The 18,457-nt window shown below is 49.4% G+C and overlaps 5 protein-coding genes across 9 annotated transcripts in view; 3 read left to right on the top strand and 2 right to left on the bottom strand.

Annotated features, from left to right (window-relative positions):
* Positions 1-6,910: 6,910 nt before the first annotated feature.
* LOC115605886 (histone H3) overlaps positions 6,911-18,457 on the top strand; it is a 38,479-nt gene continuing 26,932 nt past the window's right edge. The window contains exons 1-2 of one of the 2 annotated variants that reach the window (XM_030480981.1): positions 6,911-6,915; positions 15,931-16,364. In XM_030480981.1, coding sequence (XP_030336841.1) covers positions 15,947-16,357 — 411 coding nt within the window. In that variant the 5' untranslated portion in view covers positions 6,911-6,915; positions 15,931-15,946 and the 3' untranslated portion in view covers positions 16,358-16,364. Of the gene's footprint in view, positions 6,916-15,916; positions 16,365-18,457 lie in introns of those variants that run through there. The other variant, XM_030480980.1, reaches the window with a different exon arrangement.
* Positions 7,176-17,224, bottom strand: LOC115605885 (histone H3). Its single transcript, XM_030480979.1, has 3 exons — positions 16,765-17,224; positions 14,884-14,885; positions 7,176-7,187 (listed from the first exon to the last, which is right to left on the bottom strand). Exon 1 carries the CDS (start codon positions 17,177-17,179, stop codon positions 16,769-16,771), a length of 411 nt encoding a protein of 136 aa, XP_030336839.1. The 5' UTR covers positions 17,180-17,224; the 3' UTR covers positions 7,176-7,187; positions 14,884-14,885; positions 16,765-16,768.
* Positions 10,610-12,905, top strand: LOC115605882 (histone H1.10-like). Its single transcript, XM_030480976.1, has one exon. It carries the CDS (start codon positions 12,098-12,100, stop codon positions 12,770-12,772), a length of 675 nt encoding a protein of 224 aa, XP_030336836.1. The 5' UTR covers positions 10,610-12,097; the 3' UTR covers positions 12,773-12,905.
* On the bottom strand, positions 13,190-13,980 carry LOC115605894 (histone H2A-IV). Its single transcript, XM_030480993.1, has one exon. The coding sequence runs from the start codon at positions 13,750-13,752 to the stop codon at positions 13,363-13,365; it is 390 nt and encodes a 129-aa protein (XP_030336853.1). The 5' UTR covers positions 13,753-13,980; the 3' UTR covers positions 13,190-13,362.
* The window catches only part of LOC115605898 (histone H2B 1/2/3/4/6-like), a 103,047-nt gene continuing 98,626 nt past the window's right edge, over positions 14,037-18,457 (top strand). For 3 of the 4 annotated variants that reach the window (XM_030481001.1, XM_030480998.1, XM_030481000.1), the window contains exon 1: positions 14,037-14,467. In XM_030481001.1, coding sequence (XP_030336861.1) covers positions 14,091-14,467 — 377 coding nt within the window. In that variant the 5' untranslated portion in view covers positions 14,037-14,090. Of the gene's footprint in view, positions 14,477-15,915; positions 15,922-16,747; positions 16,754-18,457 lie in introns of all 4 variants that reach the window. The other variant, XM_030480997.1, reaches the window with a different exon arrangement.

Below are 18,457 nucleotides of genomic sequence, written 5' to 3' on the forward strand. Positions count from 1 at the left end.
CTCTTTTCTGAATGCCTACCAGGGACTAAAAGGCTTTCAGTGTCATTAGCATACCTGCCCAGATGTGAGCACATCTGCCAAGTCACCAAGTAGGATCCAGGCACCTGCTTGGAGTGAATCTTCGCTAGTGGGGATCACAAGACTTGTGGGGTAGGTCTGACCTTCACTGGGTAATCCTGCAAGCTAGCGAAGGCCTCACATCCTGCCTGCTGTAGATTTCCACCCAACCCCTCTGCTGCTGCAGTCTCTTAATTCTTGGCCTGTGCAGCACTTGTGCTTGGGGGTGGAAGAGGCACAGAAGGTATTTCGCAACTACCTTGCCCCAAAATGGTCCCTCTGCTCCACACTTTCCCATCTAGCTACATCCTCTTGCAATGGGCAGAAGCCAGACCCATGCAAAATCTGCCCTGAAGGCACTTTATGGGAGCAGATGACCAGCAAGGGGAAGGAAGGATGTTTTATTGCCTCAGCTCTCTTCCTTCCAGTGAATTTTGGCAGAAAGGACTGGTCTTTCTGCTGTTGTTCTCTCCAGCAGAAGGGCTATATAGCAGAAATGTTTATTGTGAACCTGTTTGGAGCTAGTGCAATGTAATATTTGAATGTAAATGTGTAACATTTGGAGCTGAGTTTCAAAGATACACTTTGACCAAATAAATGAGTACATTTGAGTAAATTCCCATTCAAATATCATCTTTTTAATGGGATTTCCATTACTCTTGGTACTTTCAACCTTACCTGCTGGACTCTGGGGTCACGTGAATCAATGACAAGTTTTAACTCTTCATGGCAAGACATTCATTCAGATTCAGTGGGAACTTAAGAGGGCCAAAACTAAAACAAATAAAGCAAATTAGATCAAAAAGGGCTGCATCGGCTTTTAGTAACCTTACCAGTAGATCCAAACTAAATTTTTGAAAGCATTTCAGAATGGGTTAGGACTCTGGTCAGTGTTGTGTGTGTGACTTCAGCTGGGTTTGGAGAAAGATACAAAGAGGAGGGCAAGGTGTAAGAAACTGGACAGCCTGTGGGATGGAAACACCTCTTGTTAGTTCCAGTTTGGTAGGATATAAGCCAAGTACATTGACTGTGCCTGTTCCTGCTTTGTAAGCAAGCATTCATGTAACAAAACTACCATCCTAAATTGCCTTGTCAAAACCCTGCCAGCGATGTCTGCAGAGATCAAATATTTATTTGGACATGGAGAGTGAATTTCTGCAGTGGACTTAAACAGACCAGCTTATACTGTCATTTGTCACCTTTAATTTATGTGTTTCAGTGCAGGCTGTATGCCATAAGGCACTCTCTCTGACACACAAAATCCCAACTTCCCACTCAGCCCGTATGCCTCCAGCCTTGCCTATAGAGCAGCTGACATGACTGAGTGTGGCCATATGCAGGTGCTGCTGAGACCAGTGCTGCTGGAGGATTTTTCTCTGTTCAGTGTCTCAACAGTGGCAGCAGTGCCACAACAAGCAAGTCTGCTACCCGTACCCTCAAGCACTGAAGGGAACAGAGAATCATTACCCTATTCCTAGAACTGCAAAGAAACCTAATAGCTTGGTGAAAAGTAGAAATTAGATAGCCTGGTTTCTTGTAGCTTTTTTTCTGTGGACTCCTTCATGGCTGAGCTCATCTCGCAACATTTCTCTCAAAGAAAACAAGAGTTTGGATTCCTCTCACCTACAAAACTGCTTATTTTCACGAAACTTGCAAGAAGTTAGTGTCTTTGAAACCTAGACTGCTTTATCAAATTCTGTCTGAGATTGCCTGGGAAGCTAAAAAAGCTACTGGTTGACAAACCTGCCTGTAACCGTCCTGCTCTGTAACCGTCATTTCTGTACGGAGCTAGGCTAGAACAGTCCCTGTGTCTTGCAACTAAAATGCAAGGCACAGATGTCCTGGTTTTCTTATTGCCCTTTGCCAGCGTGAGTCTTGCAGCGTTTAGCCAATCTTTGGTTTCATGTACTGCTCTGTGGTCTGCCAGGGTGATGTCCATGTCATCCACTGCAGGAGGAGAAGCTGCTGGTGCAGGAGCTTTTGGTGGCCTTTCTGTTCTGCATGCTGGTGAGTCTGGGCAGTGCCCCCAGGACCACAGTCTGAATGGGAAGGGAAAGCAGCTTAGCTGGGAAGCATGGCACCAATAATATGTCTTTACCAAAAAAACCCCTAATGGGCTGGAAAGACTCAGGCGTAAACCCCTAAAACTAGTCTTGGAAACCTTGCAATATAAGATTACTGGGTAGATGTAACACTCATTAGCTAGGAAATTAGACTGCCTGGGTTCCCATCAGGCAGCGCAGGACAGAGCTTTTACCTGGCTCCCCTATTTGTCCCCTGCCAGTAGCAGGTTGCTTTCTGGGTTAATGATCTCTAAGAGAGACACTCTTGACATCTCTTGCTCCTCAATTCTTGCTTTCAATTGCTCTGATATGGCTGTTGGTGAGGTAAAAAGTCTCAGCTTTGAAGGTACCTAGAAAAACTCTAAACTCAGAGGCTTGAGAACACCAAGCAACAATCCACTAATCAGTCACATTGGAGGGAAGGGCTAGGAAAATGTACCTTTGTCAGGAAAATGGGATTTGGTATCATCCTATATTTACATAATGAAGAGCTCCTGATCCCATCTCTGTACTGGTCACTGGCGAAGGACAGAAAACTGTGATGACTGGGTTCACCCCACATACCTGTGTGCTTCCTTACCAGCTACCAGGGCAGTGACTGGGCAATGTGATTTCAAATATGCTAAAAAAGCATCATATTGAACCAAGAATTTAAAAGAATAAAACCAAAAGACTCGTGAGATGATATGGGGTCTCAGTACAATGATACTGTCTGATTTAAATTCTGTAAAGAAAACTTAATCTTTTTTATTATTATTTTTATGAACTCTAGTCCTTATTTTTAAATATATGAAAGAAAAAGAGTATGGTTTTAGAATTTGTGATTTTATTTAATCTTAATTCTTCTCTTGCTTCTTCAGATTAACCAGCTGTTTTATTGACCATCGTGTGCAGATGGTCAAGAGAGATATTTAGTATTCGTAACAATACACAGGCATTTAATTAAAAAAATAACTTAGATAAGACAACTTATAATCAAGTTTAGGTATTGGAGATATTTGGATAGATTGAGTCTTTATTGCAGGCCTGCATGTTGATTCCATGCCAGTTTTACCAATGATGCTGACTTTGTTTTGGGAATATTCAGCTCAAACCCCTCATATTTCATAAAGGGGGATTTGGCTTGTCCTGGAATGATCACAGTCATGTGTCAGTGTTGCATTCCTTCATTATCAAACAAGAGAGTTTATCCTCAGTCCTTATAGAAACTGGTACTACATTTGAAGAAGGTGAACCGAAAGTTGAGAGGTTTAGACTATGATGGAAGGCCAAATCCTGGACTCCTCTAAATTTTTCAGGTGTCCTCTCAGTTTTTAAAACACTTGCAAGACCTATTTTTTGAGGGTTTTGGTTTGTTTGGGGTTTTCAATTATTATTCATTTCATATTGTTAAGCTTTTACTAGCAGGGTTAAGGTTTAGCAGAAAACACTCCATGTAAGAAATGCACTGTGATAAAAACAAAATGATGAAACTAATTACGTTGATTAACACTTCCATCTGGCATGTTTCACGTAGAAACGTCAGGCACACAAATAGCTAAAGAACTCCAGGAGAAGTTAAAAACTGTTACTTTGAACTTCAGACATGGATGCATCTTGCCTAATTTCAGCCCTCTTCAGAGGTTTAGATGCAGCCAGTTTCTTCACTTTATGAAGCTCCCTCTTGAGCCCCGAGGAGAAAGAGTCGTCCCCAAAGGCTGGTTTCCATCCATCTCTACAGAGGCACCTGCTCTGTAATGTGTGACTTACTATAGACAATGATTCTTTATCTTCCTCCTGCCGCATTCAATGTCCCCCAGGTTTGTTAGATTTATGCTCCAATTTCAAATTTCCTGTCCCATCGAGACTGCTCTGGGCCAGAGATGGTCCCTGTAACCCAGCACTTGATGTCCTGCAGTGCTCGTAGGAGATGCTATTGTGGAAGAGTGCAGGTCGCAATGGTACATCACTGTTGCCCCCTTCAAAAACAAGCCGCTCTTGCCCCCGGATTTATCTGGTACCTTTTGATCCTGCTGATGCCAGCTGCCTCCATTGCCTCCTGGGACAGTAAAGTCCAGAATTTCCCAGTTACTCATGGTATAAAAAAGTATTTTCTTTTGTCTGTTTTCAGCTACTGCTTTCATAGAGTGACCCATATGCTAGCCCTGTGGGATCAGGGAAAGAGAAGTCCACGGGTTTGGTGATCTTGCACTGTACAGTGCATGGCATGTGATCCCCCCTCATTCTTGTGACAACTTGTCAGTCACATTTCAGGATTAGCAGAGGACATGTACAAGCCAGACATGTACAGAAGAACACAGGGTTTTGTAGAGCTGCACTTGGGAAGGCAAAGAAGGCATGTGATGGATAATATCACTGCATCACAGTCCTAATGGTTTCCTCTAGGTCCAGGCAGACTAAGATTCAGTTCTAAATGGCTGAATCTGAGCTGAAAAAAACCCAAACCAACAACAAAACCAAACAACCAAACAAACCAACCCCCTCGCCCCCAAAAAACCACCCCACAAAATAGCCCACCCCAAACAAACCAACCGCAAATGCAACAATTCAAATCATCATTATTTTTGTCAAGCCAGGACTTTATTTTCAGTTCAGCTCTTTCATTCTCAAAATATGATAGCTGCAAGGTGATTCCTTTTGGTAATCCACCAGGGCTAGGGAAAAAATATTTTGTACTATTCCCAGTGTGTTTTAGAGAGAGGAAGAAAGGGAAATGCTTCCTCCCTAATGGCCAGATAGATCTTTTTTGTACTTCTGTTAGCATTAACATGAAGGCATAACCTGGTGTGAGTAACTCAGAAGTTACTTATTACCCAAACCTGATCAGAAAGAATAGCTATCAGTAATACAAACCTCTTTGAAGGGAAATTTATGAGGATGAGGTGGTAGTCCCATGAGGAGCTGAGGGCATCTTTCCAGTGCAGTACCAAACCTGTTGGGAGATCTGGCAAGAGCAAGTCACCATTCCTGTGATGCCTGAGAGCCTGCGCTTCCAGAAGAAGGGAAGCTGGCCAGCTCAGAGCCAGGACGTGATGGGGAAGGGAGCTTGGCATTTCTCCCATGCTCTTAGTTCAGCTGCCTGCTGTGCCTGAATGCTCTGCTGACTGGTGTCAATTTCACGAGACTACAGGGATGGTCAGCAGATGCTTTTGGCCTGGGTGGATTCATCCCACTTCCTGAACCCTCGTGAACAAATGATCAGGACATGGGAGGGAGGAAAGGAAACCTGGGAGAGAACATGTTTCCCTGCATCTGCAGATACGCCCTGCATGACTAGCAGAAGCCATAAGGGCAGGGCACAGCTGAGTGACCCTGCGGTTTGCAAACACGTGCAGTTTTAAAAAATACTATCTAATGGCATCATCCTGGGAGGTACAAAAGCTTGGAAGGGTAGTAAACCTCACTGGTAGTGTCTGAAAGATCAGGTAGTACCTCTTTTTCACCAGTCCAGTAATACAAAAAACCCAAGCCCACCCCAAAATCAAAAAAAGTTAGCAAACAAACAAAATCATAATAATAAAAAAAATATTCCCTTAGCTATTCTTTGATTTTTTATTAACACACCTTAGACACAAACAGTAAAGAGAAACCTGGCTTTTGAGACAAGATGACCTGGGCCTAGGTCAAGGCTTCTAGGGGACAGTAAAGCTGTTTGTATCTCCTCAGGTTGGATGGAGCCAAGATAAACCCTGTTGTCACTGAGGGCAGCCCACAGCAGGTTCTACCTTACACTTTGCTTCTCACTGCCAGAAGATGCTCTGCTGGCAGCTGGAAATTGGTGGGGTAAGATGAGGAGATTCTCCTCTGAAGTACTCCCCAAAACCCCTTATTTTCAAGAAAGATTCTGTTAAAAAAAAACCACAACAAAACAACTGACATCTTAAAATCAGTATTTCCTTTGAGCTCCTCGACATTTGGAGCTCTGGGGAAAGGGAAACCCTAAACTGCACCAGGGCAGAATTAGATTACCAAGGACCACTCTTCTGACTCACGCTCACATCAGCATCACAGTCCATACAAGTACGACGTAGAAGAGATAATTGTATGGAGGATAATCTCCTCTTTATTTCCTCACGGGCTACACATGGCTACATGTTTAATTTAGTTTTTAAGACAGTTTTTCACAGATTATTTTGTAGCCTGACACCTCACCATATGAGCTCTCCCATTCACTCTCCCGATCTCATTCCTGATTAGAGGGCACATCCACATTGCTTGGGAGGACTGCTCCAGAGAACAACCGTGGAGTAGGCTGCCAAACTGAAGTACACCATTTCTATGTGCATACAGGGTCTTATAGTTCACGATTGCTCCACACCATATTGCAGAACTTTCTTCTACAATGCATGTTCCTTACAGTATGCCCAACAGGGCCCTTTTAGCATTCATCCTGTCCCCACTTTGCACACACATACTAGATCCAGCATCTAGCTTTCCAGCCTAACTCCCTGTTCCGAGACACAGATAGGGAAGAACTGGGGTCAGAGGAGTTTCACACTACTCTGGGGAAGGACATGAAGATGACAAACTTCACAGGGTGCACGGATGGCTTCTAGGATAAGCCAGAGAGGACTGCATTGTCACAGTCTACTTCAGTACCTGTGTCAGTGAAAGGAAGGAGAAAAGCTTTGGTTGCAATGTGCAAGCTCCTGGGGAAGAAGATGAAAACAGAGTGTTTATGCCTGCCTGCTGCTAAAAAGCTCCCAGTATGCTGCTTGGGACCAGGGTGGGACATGGAGGGTAGTTTCATAACCTGGCTGAGAATAAGGTTTCAGCAGAAGCTGGGAACACTTCTGTACTACAGAGCACTTGCACAGAAGGGATGGACCTTGTCTGGATCAAAAGAGAAATGTACTTCTGGCTATGAGCATGCAGATGGTTGTAAGCAAGCTTTTTAAGTGAGGTGTGGGGGAAAACCAAGCAGTAGTGACATTTTCCAGGACAGTGTTACCAAGGACAAGACATTGGCATTAAAAGAGAAGGTCAGGGAACCAAATCAGTGCTGTGATTGTCTCAACATCAGGGCTTAAAGCCTGAGGAACAAAACAGGAACACTGGCACATTTTACTGGTACACTTTGGCACTTTGGAAACCTTGAGCTTGTTAAAAATAAGCTCAAAGAAACAGCTGGGAAGATTATCCCTTGCCTGAACACAGCACAGTCAGGGAGCTGGATCAGGTTTCAGAAAGCAAGTATGTTGCTCTATTTTGTGCCTTTTTAGAGAGGTGTCTGAAGATGAGCATCGTTCTTTCAGCTTTGGTACAGACCAAGCATTGTACCTGAAGCACTCTAGGCCAGTCTTCCCACGGTGGGTTGTCATGAAGGATCCTAGCAAGAAGTAGTCTCTTTCCCCAAAACCTCCTCGTCAGTAGGAGTCTTTTCCTCCTTAGCATAGTAGACTGTAAGTAGGCACTGGTGATCAGGCTGCCTACTTCTCGCCACCTTTCTTGTTTCAGGAAGCATAAGTTGGCTGACTCATTTCCTGATGTATACTCAAAAATCACATCGCTTTGGATCCAAGACCTCTGATTACCAATAGGAAGCTACAGACAATTCACACTTTCTTGCTTTTCTGCAGCAATCTCAACAAACTTGGGAGGTGCCTGTTATCACCTGATGTGGCAGAAGACAAGAGGTGGAAGCTGATGGTTTGCTCACTGACTCCCCTGCAGAGCCAAATGGTGGATGTAGGTGGCCTCAGTTGCAGAGGAGTGTTTGCTCCCTGAGGCTATCCTGTGACCTAGCACAGCTTTTGTAACACTGATCTGGCCATGACTTTAAAATCCCTTGTTCTGGGCCTCTTCAAGACTGGAGGGTGAGACTTTCCCATTTTAAAGTGCATTTCATACTTCTGATTCTAGAGAACTTAATGTGAGGAATATTAATTCAGCCTTCAAGGCCACAACATCCTTGTATTTATATTTCTTGGAAAAGAAAAGGCATCATTAGGCCAACAGAATTTTTTCCCTGGGAAGGCCCTTGGAAGAAATTTAGGTTTTTTCTGAATATGGAAAGGATGGGATAGCTGTAATACATGCCAGCAATGAGGAAAGAGATTGCTTTGTGCAGGTAACTTTTAAAAACCTCTTAGAAGCTGTTCATCAGCTCAAGTTCATCAGTTCATCAGCCAGAGGAGTTTAGTGGAAAAGGAATAAGAGATATGTGTATTCAGGGTCCCAAAATTAAGCACTTTACATAACAACCCTACATATGTTCAAAAAGAAGGTGGCAAAGCAACCCACCAGAAGAATGCTTCTTCCTCCAGGTCTTCTCTGAAGACGTCTGCTTGCCCAGCAGCATGCAGCTCCCCTGTTTTCACAGGTCATTGCTGCCAGCAGCTATTTTTGCACTTAGCTCAGGGCAGTGCTTCAGCTGCTGGACATCTGTGCCAAACTGCTCCTTTCCTTTGCAGACTCTGCATCCCAGCGTCCTCTAGTAAAAGTGCAGGGAACGTCATCTTCAGTCCCTGCCCTCCTGCAACACACAGAGAGGGGCCAATCTCTTCTCCCTCAAGGATGTTTGTCCACCGGTGCTGAGCCACTATGAGGTCACTGATGGTGGGAGAAGGGAAGTGAGAAGAATCAACTTTGTCGTTTAGTAAAGGAGGAAAAAAGCTAGTGATGCAGCTTTCCATGGAGGCTGCAGAGTTGTCTAAATGTAGTGAGTCCTCTTCTGCAAACAGGTCTTTTCCCAGTCCATGGATCACAGCACTGAAGAGGTTAACTAGATCCAAAAGGCAGCTCATAAGTGTCTAGATTAACCAGAGCACAGCTTATACACTTAGCTGCTGATAGCAAGCAAAGGCAATTATCCTCTCCCTGCCCAGGGTGGACACTGATGGGGAGCAGGTGAACCCCAAGGGCTGCACACCACCAGAACTTTGAGACCAACTTTTTTAGAGGAAAAAACCTGGCTGAGGCACCACTGTGACATGAGTATCATGGTTCAGAGTAGGAAGGGAAAGGATGGGAACTCCCACCAGTACTTAGGGAGACATGTACATTGTCACCCAGACCAAAACTGTGGGTCAGCATTTTCTCCAGATAGCAGCTAAAAGGTGGAACAAAGGTCTTTTTCTTCTGGCTCCTTTGGGGTTTTGTGACTGTGCTGGAGGGGATGGAAATGCTGTTATTTAAAAGGACAGTCTGGCAACTGCTAGTTGGCTGCTGATAGTACAAAACCTCTTGAGATGGTTCCCTGTGAGGGTCAATGAAATGAAGGCAGAAGGGTGGTTCAGGTCCAACTGACCACTGTGGGCCCTATTCCAAGCCAAGCTATTCCCACATTTTGATATGTTTGATGACAAAAGAGTTGGGAATCGTTAAACGGAGGTGCAGGAACTGTTGTTCTCAGCTGTCTTGAACCTTAAGCTAGTGACTACCTCCAGTATCAATGATTATCTGTGGAAGTGGCAGTAGAGTTTTTTAATAAATTAAATGCACAAGTCTGTAATCAAACATTTGCATGTAACTTGTCCAAAGTCACTCTTTATTGTCTGGATCTAGAGAGATGCTGAAACAGGAGCTTTGAGAGCATTTTATAGTCCCTGTTACACCAAGGAGGGGTCCTGTCAGGGCAGAACCTTCCCAGCATCTCCTGGGCCTGTCCCTTCCTAGCATGTCCTGGTCACTTCTCCCACCCTACCTAGGTCCCAGGGCCGCATTTCAGCACCCCTGGGGTCATCAGTTTCTACCCCAGCAATGCAGCAACAGGGCTGGTCTCCAGCTCCCCACAGCCCTGCCTGGCCATGGCCCCTCTGCACTAGGAAGATGCCTGATGTCCAGGACTGTGTCTGACCCCAGAGCCCCTCACCAGGTCTGATCCTGTCCCCATCTGCAGACTGATGTCCTGGCCTGTGTTATAGTTGTCACTGCTATACAGGATTTAGAAGACATAGAGCTGTATTCCATCTGACTATGTGTGTGTAAGGAAAACAGTCTTGAGAATATCCAGTTACACATTGGAGGAAAATGTGCTATTGTGCTGTATGATTACTCTTGCCAAATAAGAGTTGCAGAGAATGGGGGAAATTGCTTTATTGTGAGGTAGAAAGGCTTCTGTCCCAACTCCAGTATTGGCATTGGTCATGTGAAAAGAGTTGGTGAGTATAAAAAGATTCAGTTTACAGACAGGGTCACAAGTTTGGGTTTTGAAGGACATCAGAGCTTTTATCTGACCTAGATGAGACAGAGCAGACATACAGTCATCCACCCGATGTGAGAAAACTTTAGGAGACAATAATTTCATTACTCAATTCTTTATGCCCCCTATTACTACTTGAAGTAAATATGTTACGGTCAGGTTCTCTTGCCTTTATAAAATTCCCAGTTAACACTGCTCTATAAGCCATCCTGCTTCCAGCAAAGCTTTGAAAGCCCAGATCCAGATTTGCTGTATTTGATACCTTATTTGCCCTCACTGTCCCAAGAATAACTCCTCAGCTAGGAGACTTCAGCGATGAAGAAGAGTTAGAAAGAAATCATGAGTGGGAGAAAAAAAAATGTTTATTTTTCTAAAGTCCTTTTACCATAAATATGTGAGAAAGGGTCAAACTGCCCATATGAAGTTTTAAAGAGTGGGACTTTGTGAATTAATTGAAGATGAAAGGTCACCCAAAATCTTCAAGAGGTTCATTTGCTTTCCCTGTAGTGGAATGAGAGAGGAATGAGATCATATTTTCCAGTCACAGATCTTGCACTTCATTGAAATAGTGAAGCTGATCATCTGTTCAACATCATACGTAAGCTGTGCAAGTGCAGTTCATAGACATCAAATACAAAAGCAATATGATGTTGCTAAACTGGCTTATGGCCATTAAACTTCAAGGTAAATGAATTAGGAACTCCTGCCAAAGACACAAAAATATATACAAAGTTTTAGCTGATAAGGAGGTGTGCCTGCTGGTATAGTCACTGCATTGTGGTTAAACAGCTTTGCATCACTTTGTGCTGCAGCCAAAGGTTTTATGTACAGAAACTGCTGTGAGTTGATCTGTAACCTGGCAAAAGAGCAGTTAGCAAAAATTGTGATCTTTCTTCATAATTTGGCATCAAAATATGAACAAAATGGTACTTTCACATTTCTTGAAGACTCAATCTCTGCCAGTTTTTTCTCCATGTTACGGAATCATACTAACAGATTTTAGAGAAATAGCACTGTGTACCTCATTTAGAGTGTGGTCTCTATCTGTATGTCAGAGACTTACATGAAGCTCAGTGATTCGAGACAAACCTTTTCATTTTTCCTCTTCATGTCCCGATTTATTCCATTAACATCAAAAAGCCTTTTGCTATGTGAAGGACGGCATAGGGTTGCTGAGAAAGTAGCCCATTCTGAGATAAATAAAGTATGTGCTGTCTATTATTTCACCCATAGCCTCCAGAAACTTTATCTTTGGAAGGACGGGGGGGAAACATCCCTAATCGAGTGTTTCGCAGCAGCCAGAGATATAAACCTCGGTGATAAAAGCGGAGAGGCGGCTCGGGGCAGTTTGTGCTACGTCACCCTCTTTAAAAGCATTTTATTTTAAAGAATGAGATTCTAACTGTTCGCTTTCTTCTCTGACGCAAAAAAGACCCCCTAAACATTAACGCTGAGTGTTCTGCCTCACGTTAACTTTAAAGGGATTTTTTTAATTTACAAAGAAAAACAAAACTTTCCCTCTCCGGAGGTCCGTTCGGTTCCAGGACTCGGCATTTATCGCCTCCTCTCTACTCAAATTCCACTCTTTTCGCGACAAAACACCAACAGACGAAAACAGACCCTTACACGGACCCCGGGTGTGGAAAGGGGGCGAGTTCACGGCAGATAAAGTACAAAAAAAGCACTTTATTATGCCCCAAGAAACACAACCACCAGCGCGGAGCGCGGGGCGGTGGCGGGGCGGAGCGTCCGAGCGGCACCAATCAGTGCGTGCCGCGCTGCTATAAATGGGGGCGCCGCGACGGTTGACCCCACCGAAAGTTGTGCACTCAGTATGTCGGAGATCGTTCCTGCTGCTGTGACCGTCGCACCCCCGGCCCCCGCCGCCAAAGCTGGCGCTAGGAAGCCGAAGAAGGCGGCGGGCGGCTCCAAACCTCGGAAGCCCCCGGGCCCCAGCGTCACCGAGTTGATTATCAAAGCCGTGTCAGCTTCCAATGAGAGTAAGGGGCTCTCTATTGCCGCGCTCAAGAAGGCGCTGGCTGCCGGTGGCTACGATGTAGAGAAGAATAACAGCCGCATCAAGCTGGGGCTCAAGAGCCTCGTGGGCAAAGGCACTTTGGTGCAGACCAAAGGTGTTGGTGCATCTGGTTCTTTCCGCCTAAGTAAGAAGCCGGGAGAGGTGAAAGAAAAAGCCTCTAAAAAGCGGGTAGTTGTTGCTAAACCCAGAAAGCCGGTGGCCAAGAAGCCCGCCAGCGCCGCCAAGAAGCCTAAGGCGGCGATGACAGCGAAGAAGAGCCCCAAGAAAGCTAAGAAGTCGACGGTTGCTGCGGCCAAGAAGGCGACCAAGAGCCCGAAGGCGGCGATTAAGGGTGCCAAGCCGAGGAAGGCGGCAGCAGCAGCAGCAAAGAGCCCGGCCAAGGCGAAGACGGTGAAGCCTAAAGCTGCCAAGCCGAAGGCGTCCAAGCCGAAAGCAGCCAAGGCGAAGAGGGCGGTGTCCAAGAAGAAGTAAGCCCCCGTGGAAGAAAAGTCTTGTCCCGCACTTAAACCCAACGGCTCTTCTAAGAGCCACCCACTTTTTCTCGAAAAGGGCTGAAATGCGGTATCTTTCTCCTATAGTGGGGGAGGGTTGTAGGGGAAGGGCAGAGTTGGTTTTTCCAGTCGGGAGCAGGTGAGCGAACGGAGCGGAAACATGATTACAGGGGTGACTTAAAGCTCCCTTCGCTTACCCGGGAAGGGAATCAGCGCGCTGGTGGCTTCGGAAAACCCGCACGGCGCGGGGATTGGCTGCGGCACAAGAGCTAAGCGGCATCCCGGAGCCCCAATCCAGCCCCGCCTCCAGTCACGAGTTCCGGTGGGGCGGTGACGAGGAGTAGAGGCAGTTCCTGCACGGGGCTACGGTGCTTCAGGGGGCTACGTCCCCACCACGGAAGCGAGTGTTTCACGGTCAGCAACAGCCAAGCGCTTAGAAAAGGCGCCGCGTTTTATTTACTGTTTTTATTTAATGAAGTTCACGCTCTTTTTCTGAATTAGTTGGTGGCTCTGAAAAGAGCCTTTGGGTTTCTCTGGGGAAATATCTTCCCGAGCGTTGTTCTTCGGCAATTACTTGGCTTTAGCCTTGTGGCTGTCGGTCTTCTTGGGCAGCAGCACGGCCTGGATGTTGGGCAGCACGCCGCCCTGCGCGATCGTCACCTTGCCCAGCAGCTTGTTGAGCTCCTCGTCGTTGCGGATGGCGAGCTGCAGGTGCCGCGGGATGATGCGCGTCTTCTTGTTGTCGCGAGCCGCGTTGCCCGCCAGCTCCAGGATCTCGGCCGTCAGGTACTCCAGCACGGCCGCCAAGTACACCGGCGCGCCGGCGCCCACCCGCTCCGCGTAGTTGCCCTTGCGCAGCAGCCGGTGGACGCGGCCCACAGGAAACTGCAGCCCAGCCCGCGACGATCGCGACTTGGCCTTGGCGCGCGCCTTCCCGCCCTGCTTCCCGCGCCCGGACATCTTCGCAGCAACTCAGAAACCAGCAGTCCTAGCCGTCCACAAATGAAATCAGCTCCGCACCGCGCCCTTATATCCCTTCTCGGCGAGAGGAGCCAATTTCGATAGGCTGAGAGGGTAACACTGCAAAAACAGCCAATGGAAACGCGAATCGAACTCTAACCAATAGTCATGAAGTACTAAGAGCTAGAATTGCAAATACCTGCTCTCAGCCAATAGAAACGAAGTCTTGAGGAAACCCTAATTTGCATACGGTCCCTATAAAGGGAGGGCGCTCACGCTTGCTTTCTGCTTACCGTTGTCGGTTCATTAGGGAGAGCCGTGGTGTAGCAGTGATTGAAATGCCTGAGCCGGCGAAGTCTGCTCCAGCGCCCAAGAAGGGCTCTAAGAAGGCGGTGACCAAGACGCAGAAGAAGGGGGACAAGAAGCGTAAGAAGAGCCGTAAAGAGAGCTATTCCATCTACGTTTACAAGGTGCTGAAGCAGGTGCACCCCGACACGGGCATCTCGTCCAAGGCCATGAGCATCATGAACTCCTTTGTCAACGACATCTTCGAGCGCATTGCCGGCGAAGCCTCGCGCCTGGCGCACTACAACAAGCGTTCCACCATCACTTCTCGGGAGATCCAGACGGCCGTGCGGCTCCTGCTGCCGGGTGAGCTGGCCAAGCACGCAGTCTCTGAGGGCACCAAGGCTGTCACCAAGTACACCAGCTCCAAGTAGAGTTTCATAGACCGACAGTTTTAAGCCAAAGGCTCTTTTAAGAGCCACCCACATTTTCAATAGAAGAGCTGATGTTGTGGTGGCTTGTTCTGAGCTGTTCCTTCTCGGGTGTTTGTGTGAAAGACTTCTTAATTATAACCAACCTAGTTACTGTTATAACGAGTTCGTTGTAAACGATGTACTTCAAATTGTTTCAATTTAGTAGAGACTCTACTTTCTAAAAAAGGTGAAGGTAGCCTCATTTAGCTTCCGTGTAGGGATTGCCGCCGGGGGGAGGGGTGTCAACAGAAAATGAAAAATTGTTGTCCAAATCGCCTGAGGTAAGCGCGTTCCGCGTAGCCTGTGCTTACTTTTTCCCCGTGAAGCTCTCCAACGTATCATGTGTGAGTTGGAAACATGGAAAGCATCAAACGGCTAACGGCGACCGCGTGAATCTCTTTACAGCAAAAAGCTCCAAGCCCAGTCCGTTCCCCCTTTGCGTTCTCGTGGGTGACAGAAGAAAGCAAGCCGAGGCGCTTTCACGGTGTTCTCGTTCCTGATCCGTGCAGTCCCGCCTGAGATCCCGAGCGTTGTACCCTGCCCGTGTCGTCTTCCGCTGCCCCGTTGTTCTGCCCCCCCTTAAAACGTACACCTGAGAAACCTGCAGCTGAGCAGGGGGCGGGCAGTAAGACCGAGAGCCGCGCAGCTGCCGGGCTGAGTCCGACCTGAGTGAAAACTGCACGGAGTTCCCCACCAGGAGCGCGCGGCCCGGCCCGGCCCGGCCCTGAACAGCTGGCGGTGGACGGGGATTGGTCGCGGCGGCGCTCGCGGTTCGGCGTCCGTCCTCGCTTCGCTAAGGCGCGCTCCTCCGGCCAGAGCCGGGACTTAACAAAAGGTCGCGGCAGTAGCCGCGCGCGTACCACGATCCTCAACCGAGCGCTGTAACCGAGTGGGAAGAAACAAAGAACCGGCTCGGGGAAGAAAGACGCTGACGTGTGAAAGAGCCTTTGCCAGCAGTCCTCATGCCGGAGAGGGAGGAGGACAAGGGCAGTGAGGGGAATGGGATTCGGAAGAAGCCGAGTCCGAGGCCTGGGCAGCGGGACCCTGCTACACCATCGCTCGCTTACGGAGGTCCTTGTCGCCCCGCCGCCTCTCAGACCGCAGTTCGTGGGGACGGTGAACCGCGAGTTAGCCGACGCTAAAGCGCTCTAGAGGGCCGGAAAAGACCAAGCGCCCGAGCTGTGGCGGGAGGGGGAGCGCGGGCCGGGGCGGTGGCTGTGGAGATGGAGAGGGCGGGGCAAAGGAAGGAAGAGGGAGGGGTTTACCCGCCACGGAGGCGCGAACTTTTCGAGCTCTCAAGTCGCCCAATGGCAGCCGGCCTCGCGCCAGACGGCCAATCGACAGAGAGCTTCGGCTATAAATGCCGGCGCCGGAGAACCGTTAGTCACAACTCGTTTTCTTGTGGGGAAGGGTGCGGAAGTGGTGATCGCGGAGCGATGGCGCGTACGAAGCAGACGGCGCGTAAGTCGACGGGCGGGAAGGCGCCCCGCAAGCAGCTGGCCACCAAGGCGGCCCGCAAGAGCGCGCCGGCCACGGGCGGCGTGAAGAAGCCGCACCGGTACCGTCCCGGCACGGTGGCGCTGCGCGAGATCCGGCGCTACCAGAAGTCGACAGAGCTGCTGATCCGCAAGCTGCCCTTCCAGCGCCTGGTGCGCGAGATCGCGCAGGACTTCAAGACCGACCTGCGCTTCCAGAGCTCGGCCGTGATGGCGCTGCAGGAGGCGAGCGAGGCCTACCTGGTGGGGCTCTTCGAGGACACCAACCTGTGCGCCATCCACGCCAAGCGCGTCACCATCATGCCCAAGGACATCCAGCTGGCCCGGCGCATCCGCGGCGAGCGCGCCTGAGGCTCCTGCTGCAGCCTCTCCCGGTCTCCAGCAGACGCACCGAGGCAGCCAAACAGACCCAAAGGCTCTTTTAAGAGCCACTCCATGTACGCTGAAAGGAGCTGTAGCACTTGGGAATTGACATGTTTGCCATGTAATATTGAATAATGAGAGTTAATGTGCGTTTTAAGACTGAAACAGCGTTCTGAAATGTGGGCGCTTATTGCTGCTGTCATGTACGTTTACACCTATGAAAAATGGAGTGGCTCTTAAAAGAGCCTTTGGGTGTCTTTGGCTGCCTCAGTGGGTGCTGGAAGAGTGAAAACTTTGGTTCAGTGTTACAGCTCTTCACTGCCCATGGAGTGGCTCTTAAAAGAGCCTTTGTGTTGCTTAAAATATTTCCTCAAATAGATGGCAGTGTTCTAAACACCTCTAGGCGCGTTCGCCGCGGATGCGCCGGGCCAGCTGGATGTCCTTGGGCATGATGGTGACGCGCTTGGCGTGGATGGCGCACAGGTTGGTGTCCTCGAAGAGCCCCACCAGGTAGGCCTCGCTCGCCTCCTGCAGCGCCATCACGGCCGAGCTCTGGAAGCGCAGGTCGGTCTTGAAGTCCTGCGCGATCTCGCGCACCAGGCGCTGGAAGGGCAGCTTGCGGATCAGCAGCTCTGTCGACTTCTGGTAGCGCCGGATCTCGCGCAGCGCCACCGTGCCGGGACGGTACCGGTGCGGCTTCTTCACGCCGCCCGTGGCCGGCGCGCTCTTGCGGGCCGCCTTGGTGGCCAGCTGCTTGCGGGGCGCCTTCCCGCCCGTCGACTTACGCGCCGTCTGCTTCGTACGCGCCATCGCTCCGCGATCACCACTTCCGCACCCTTCCCCACAAGAAAACGAGTTGTGACTAACGGTTCTCCGGCGCCGGCATTTATAGCCGAAGCTCTCTGTCGATTGGCCGTCTGGCGCGAGGCCGGCTGCCATTGGGCGACTTGAGAGCTCGAAAAGTTCGCGCCTCCGTGGCGGGTAAACCCCTCCCTCTTCCTTCCTTTGCCCCGCCCTCTCCATCTCCACAGCCACCGCCCCGGCCCGCGCTCCCCCTCCCGCCACAGCTCGGGCGCTTGGTCTTTTCCGGCCCTCTAGAGCGCTTTAGCGTCGGCTAACTCGCGGTTCACCGTCCCCACGAACTGCGGTCTGAGAGGCGGCGGGGCGACAAGGACCTCCGTAAGCGAGCGATGGTGTAGCAGGGTCCCGCTGCCCAGGCCTCGGACTCGGCTTCTTCCGAATCCCATTCCCCTCACTGCCCTTGTCCTCCTCCCTCTCCGGCATGAGGACTGCTGGCAAAGGCTCTTTCACACGTCAGCGTCTTTCTTCCCCGAGCCGGTTCTTTGTTTCTTCCCACTCGGTTACAGCGCTCGGTTGAGGATCGTGGTACGCGCGCGGCTACTGCCGCGACCTTTTGTTAAGTCCCGGCTCTGGCCGGAGGAGCGCGCCTTAGCGAAGCGAGGACGGACGCCGAACCGCGAGCGCCGCCGCGACCAATCCCCGTCCACCGCCAGCTGTTCAGGGCCGGGCCGGGCCGGGCCGCGCGCTCCTGGTGGGGAACTCCGTGCAGTTTTCACTCAGGTCGGACTCAGCCCGGCAGCTGCGCGGCTCTCGGTCTTACTGCCCGCCCCCTGCTCAGCTGCAGGTTTCTCAGGTGTACGTTTTAAGGGGGGGCAGAACAACGGGGCAGCGGAAGACGACACGGGCAGGGTACAACGCTCGGGATCTCAGGCGGGACTGCACGGATCAGGAACGAGAACACCGTGAAAGCGCCTCGGCTTGCTTTCTTCTGTCACCCACGAGAACGCAAAGGGGGAACGGACTGGGCTTGGAGCTTTTTGCTGTAAAGAGATTCACGCGGTCGCCGTTAGCCGTTTGATGCTTTCCATGTTTCCAACTCACACATGATACGTTGGAGAGCTTCACGGGGAAAAAGTAAGCACAGGCTACGCGGAACGCGCTTACCTCAGGCGATTTGGACAACAATTTTTCATTTTCTGTTGACACCCCTCCCCCCGGCGGCAATCCCTACACGGAAGCTAAATGAGGCTACCTTCACCTTTTTTAGAAAGTAGAGTCTCTACTAAA

This window comes from Strigops habroptila, chromosome 3 (genome assembly GCF_004027225.2).
Source record: "Strigops habroptila isolate Jane chromosome 3, bStrHab1.2.pri, whole genome shotgun sequence".
In the NCBI taxonomy this organism is placed as follows: domain Eukaryota; kingdom Metazoa; phylum Chordata; class Aves; order Psittaciformes; family Psittacidae; genus Strigops; species Strigops habroptila.

What these genes read in the sequence shown, in the direction of transcription:
- LOC115605885 (XM_030480979.1), bottom strand. Translation starts at nt 17,179, where the DNA reads ATGGCGCGTACGAAGCAGACGGCGCGTAAGTCGACGGGCGGGAAGGCG.
- LOC115605882 (XM_030480976.1), top strand. Translation starts at nt 12,098, where the DNA reads ATGTCGGAGATCGTTCCTGCTGCTGTGACCGTCGCACCCCCGGCCCCC.
- LOC115605894 (XM_030480993.1), bottom strand. Translation starts at nt 13,752, where the DNA reads ATGTCCGGGCGCGGGAAGCAGGGCGGGAAGGCGCGCGCCAAGGCCAAG.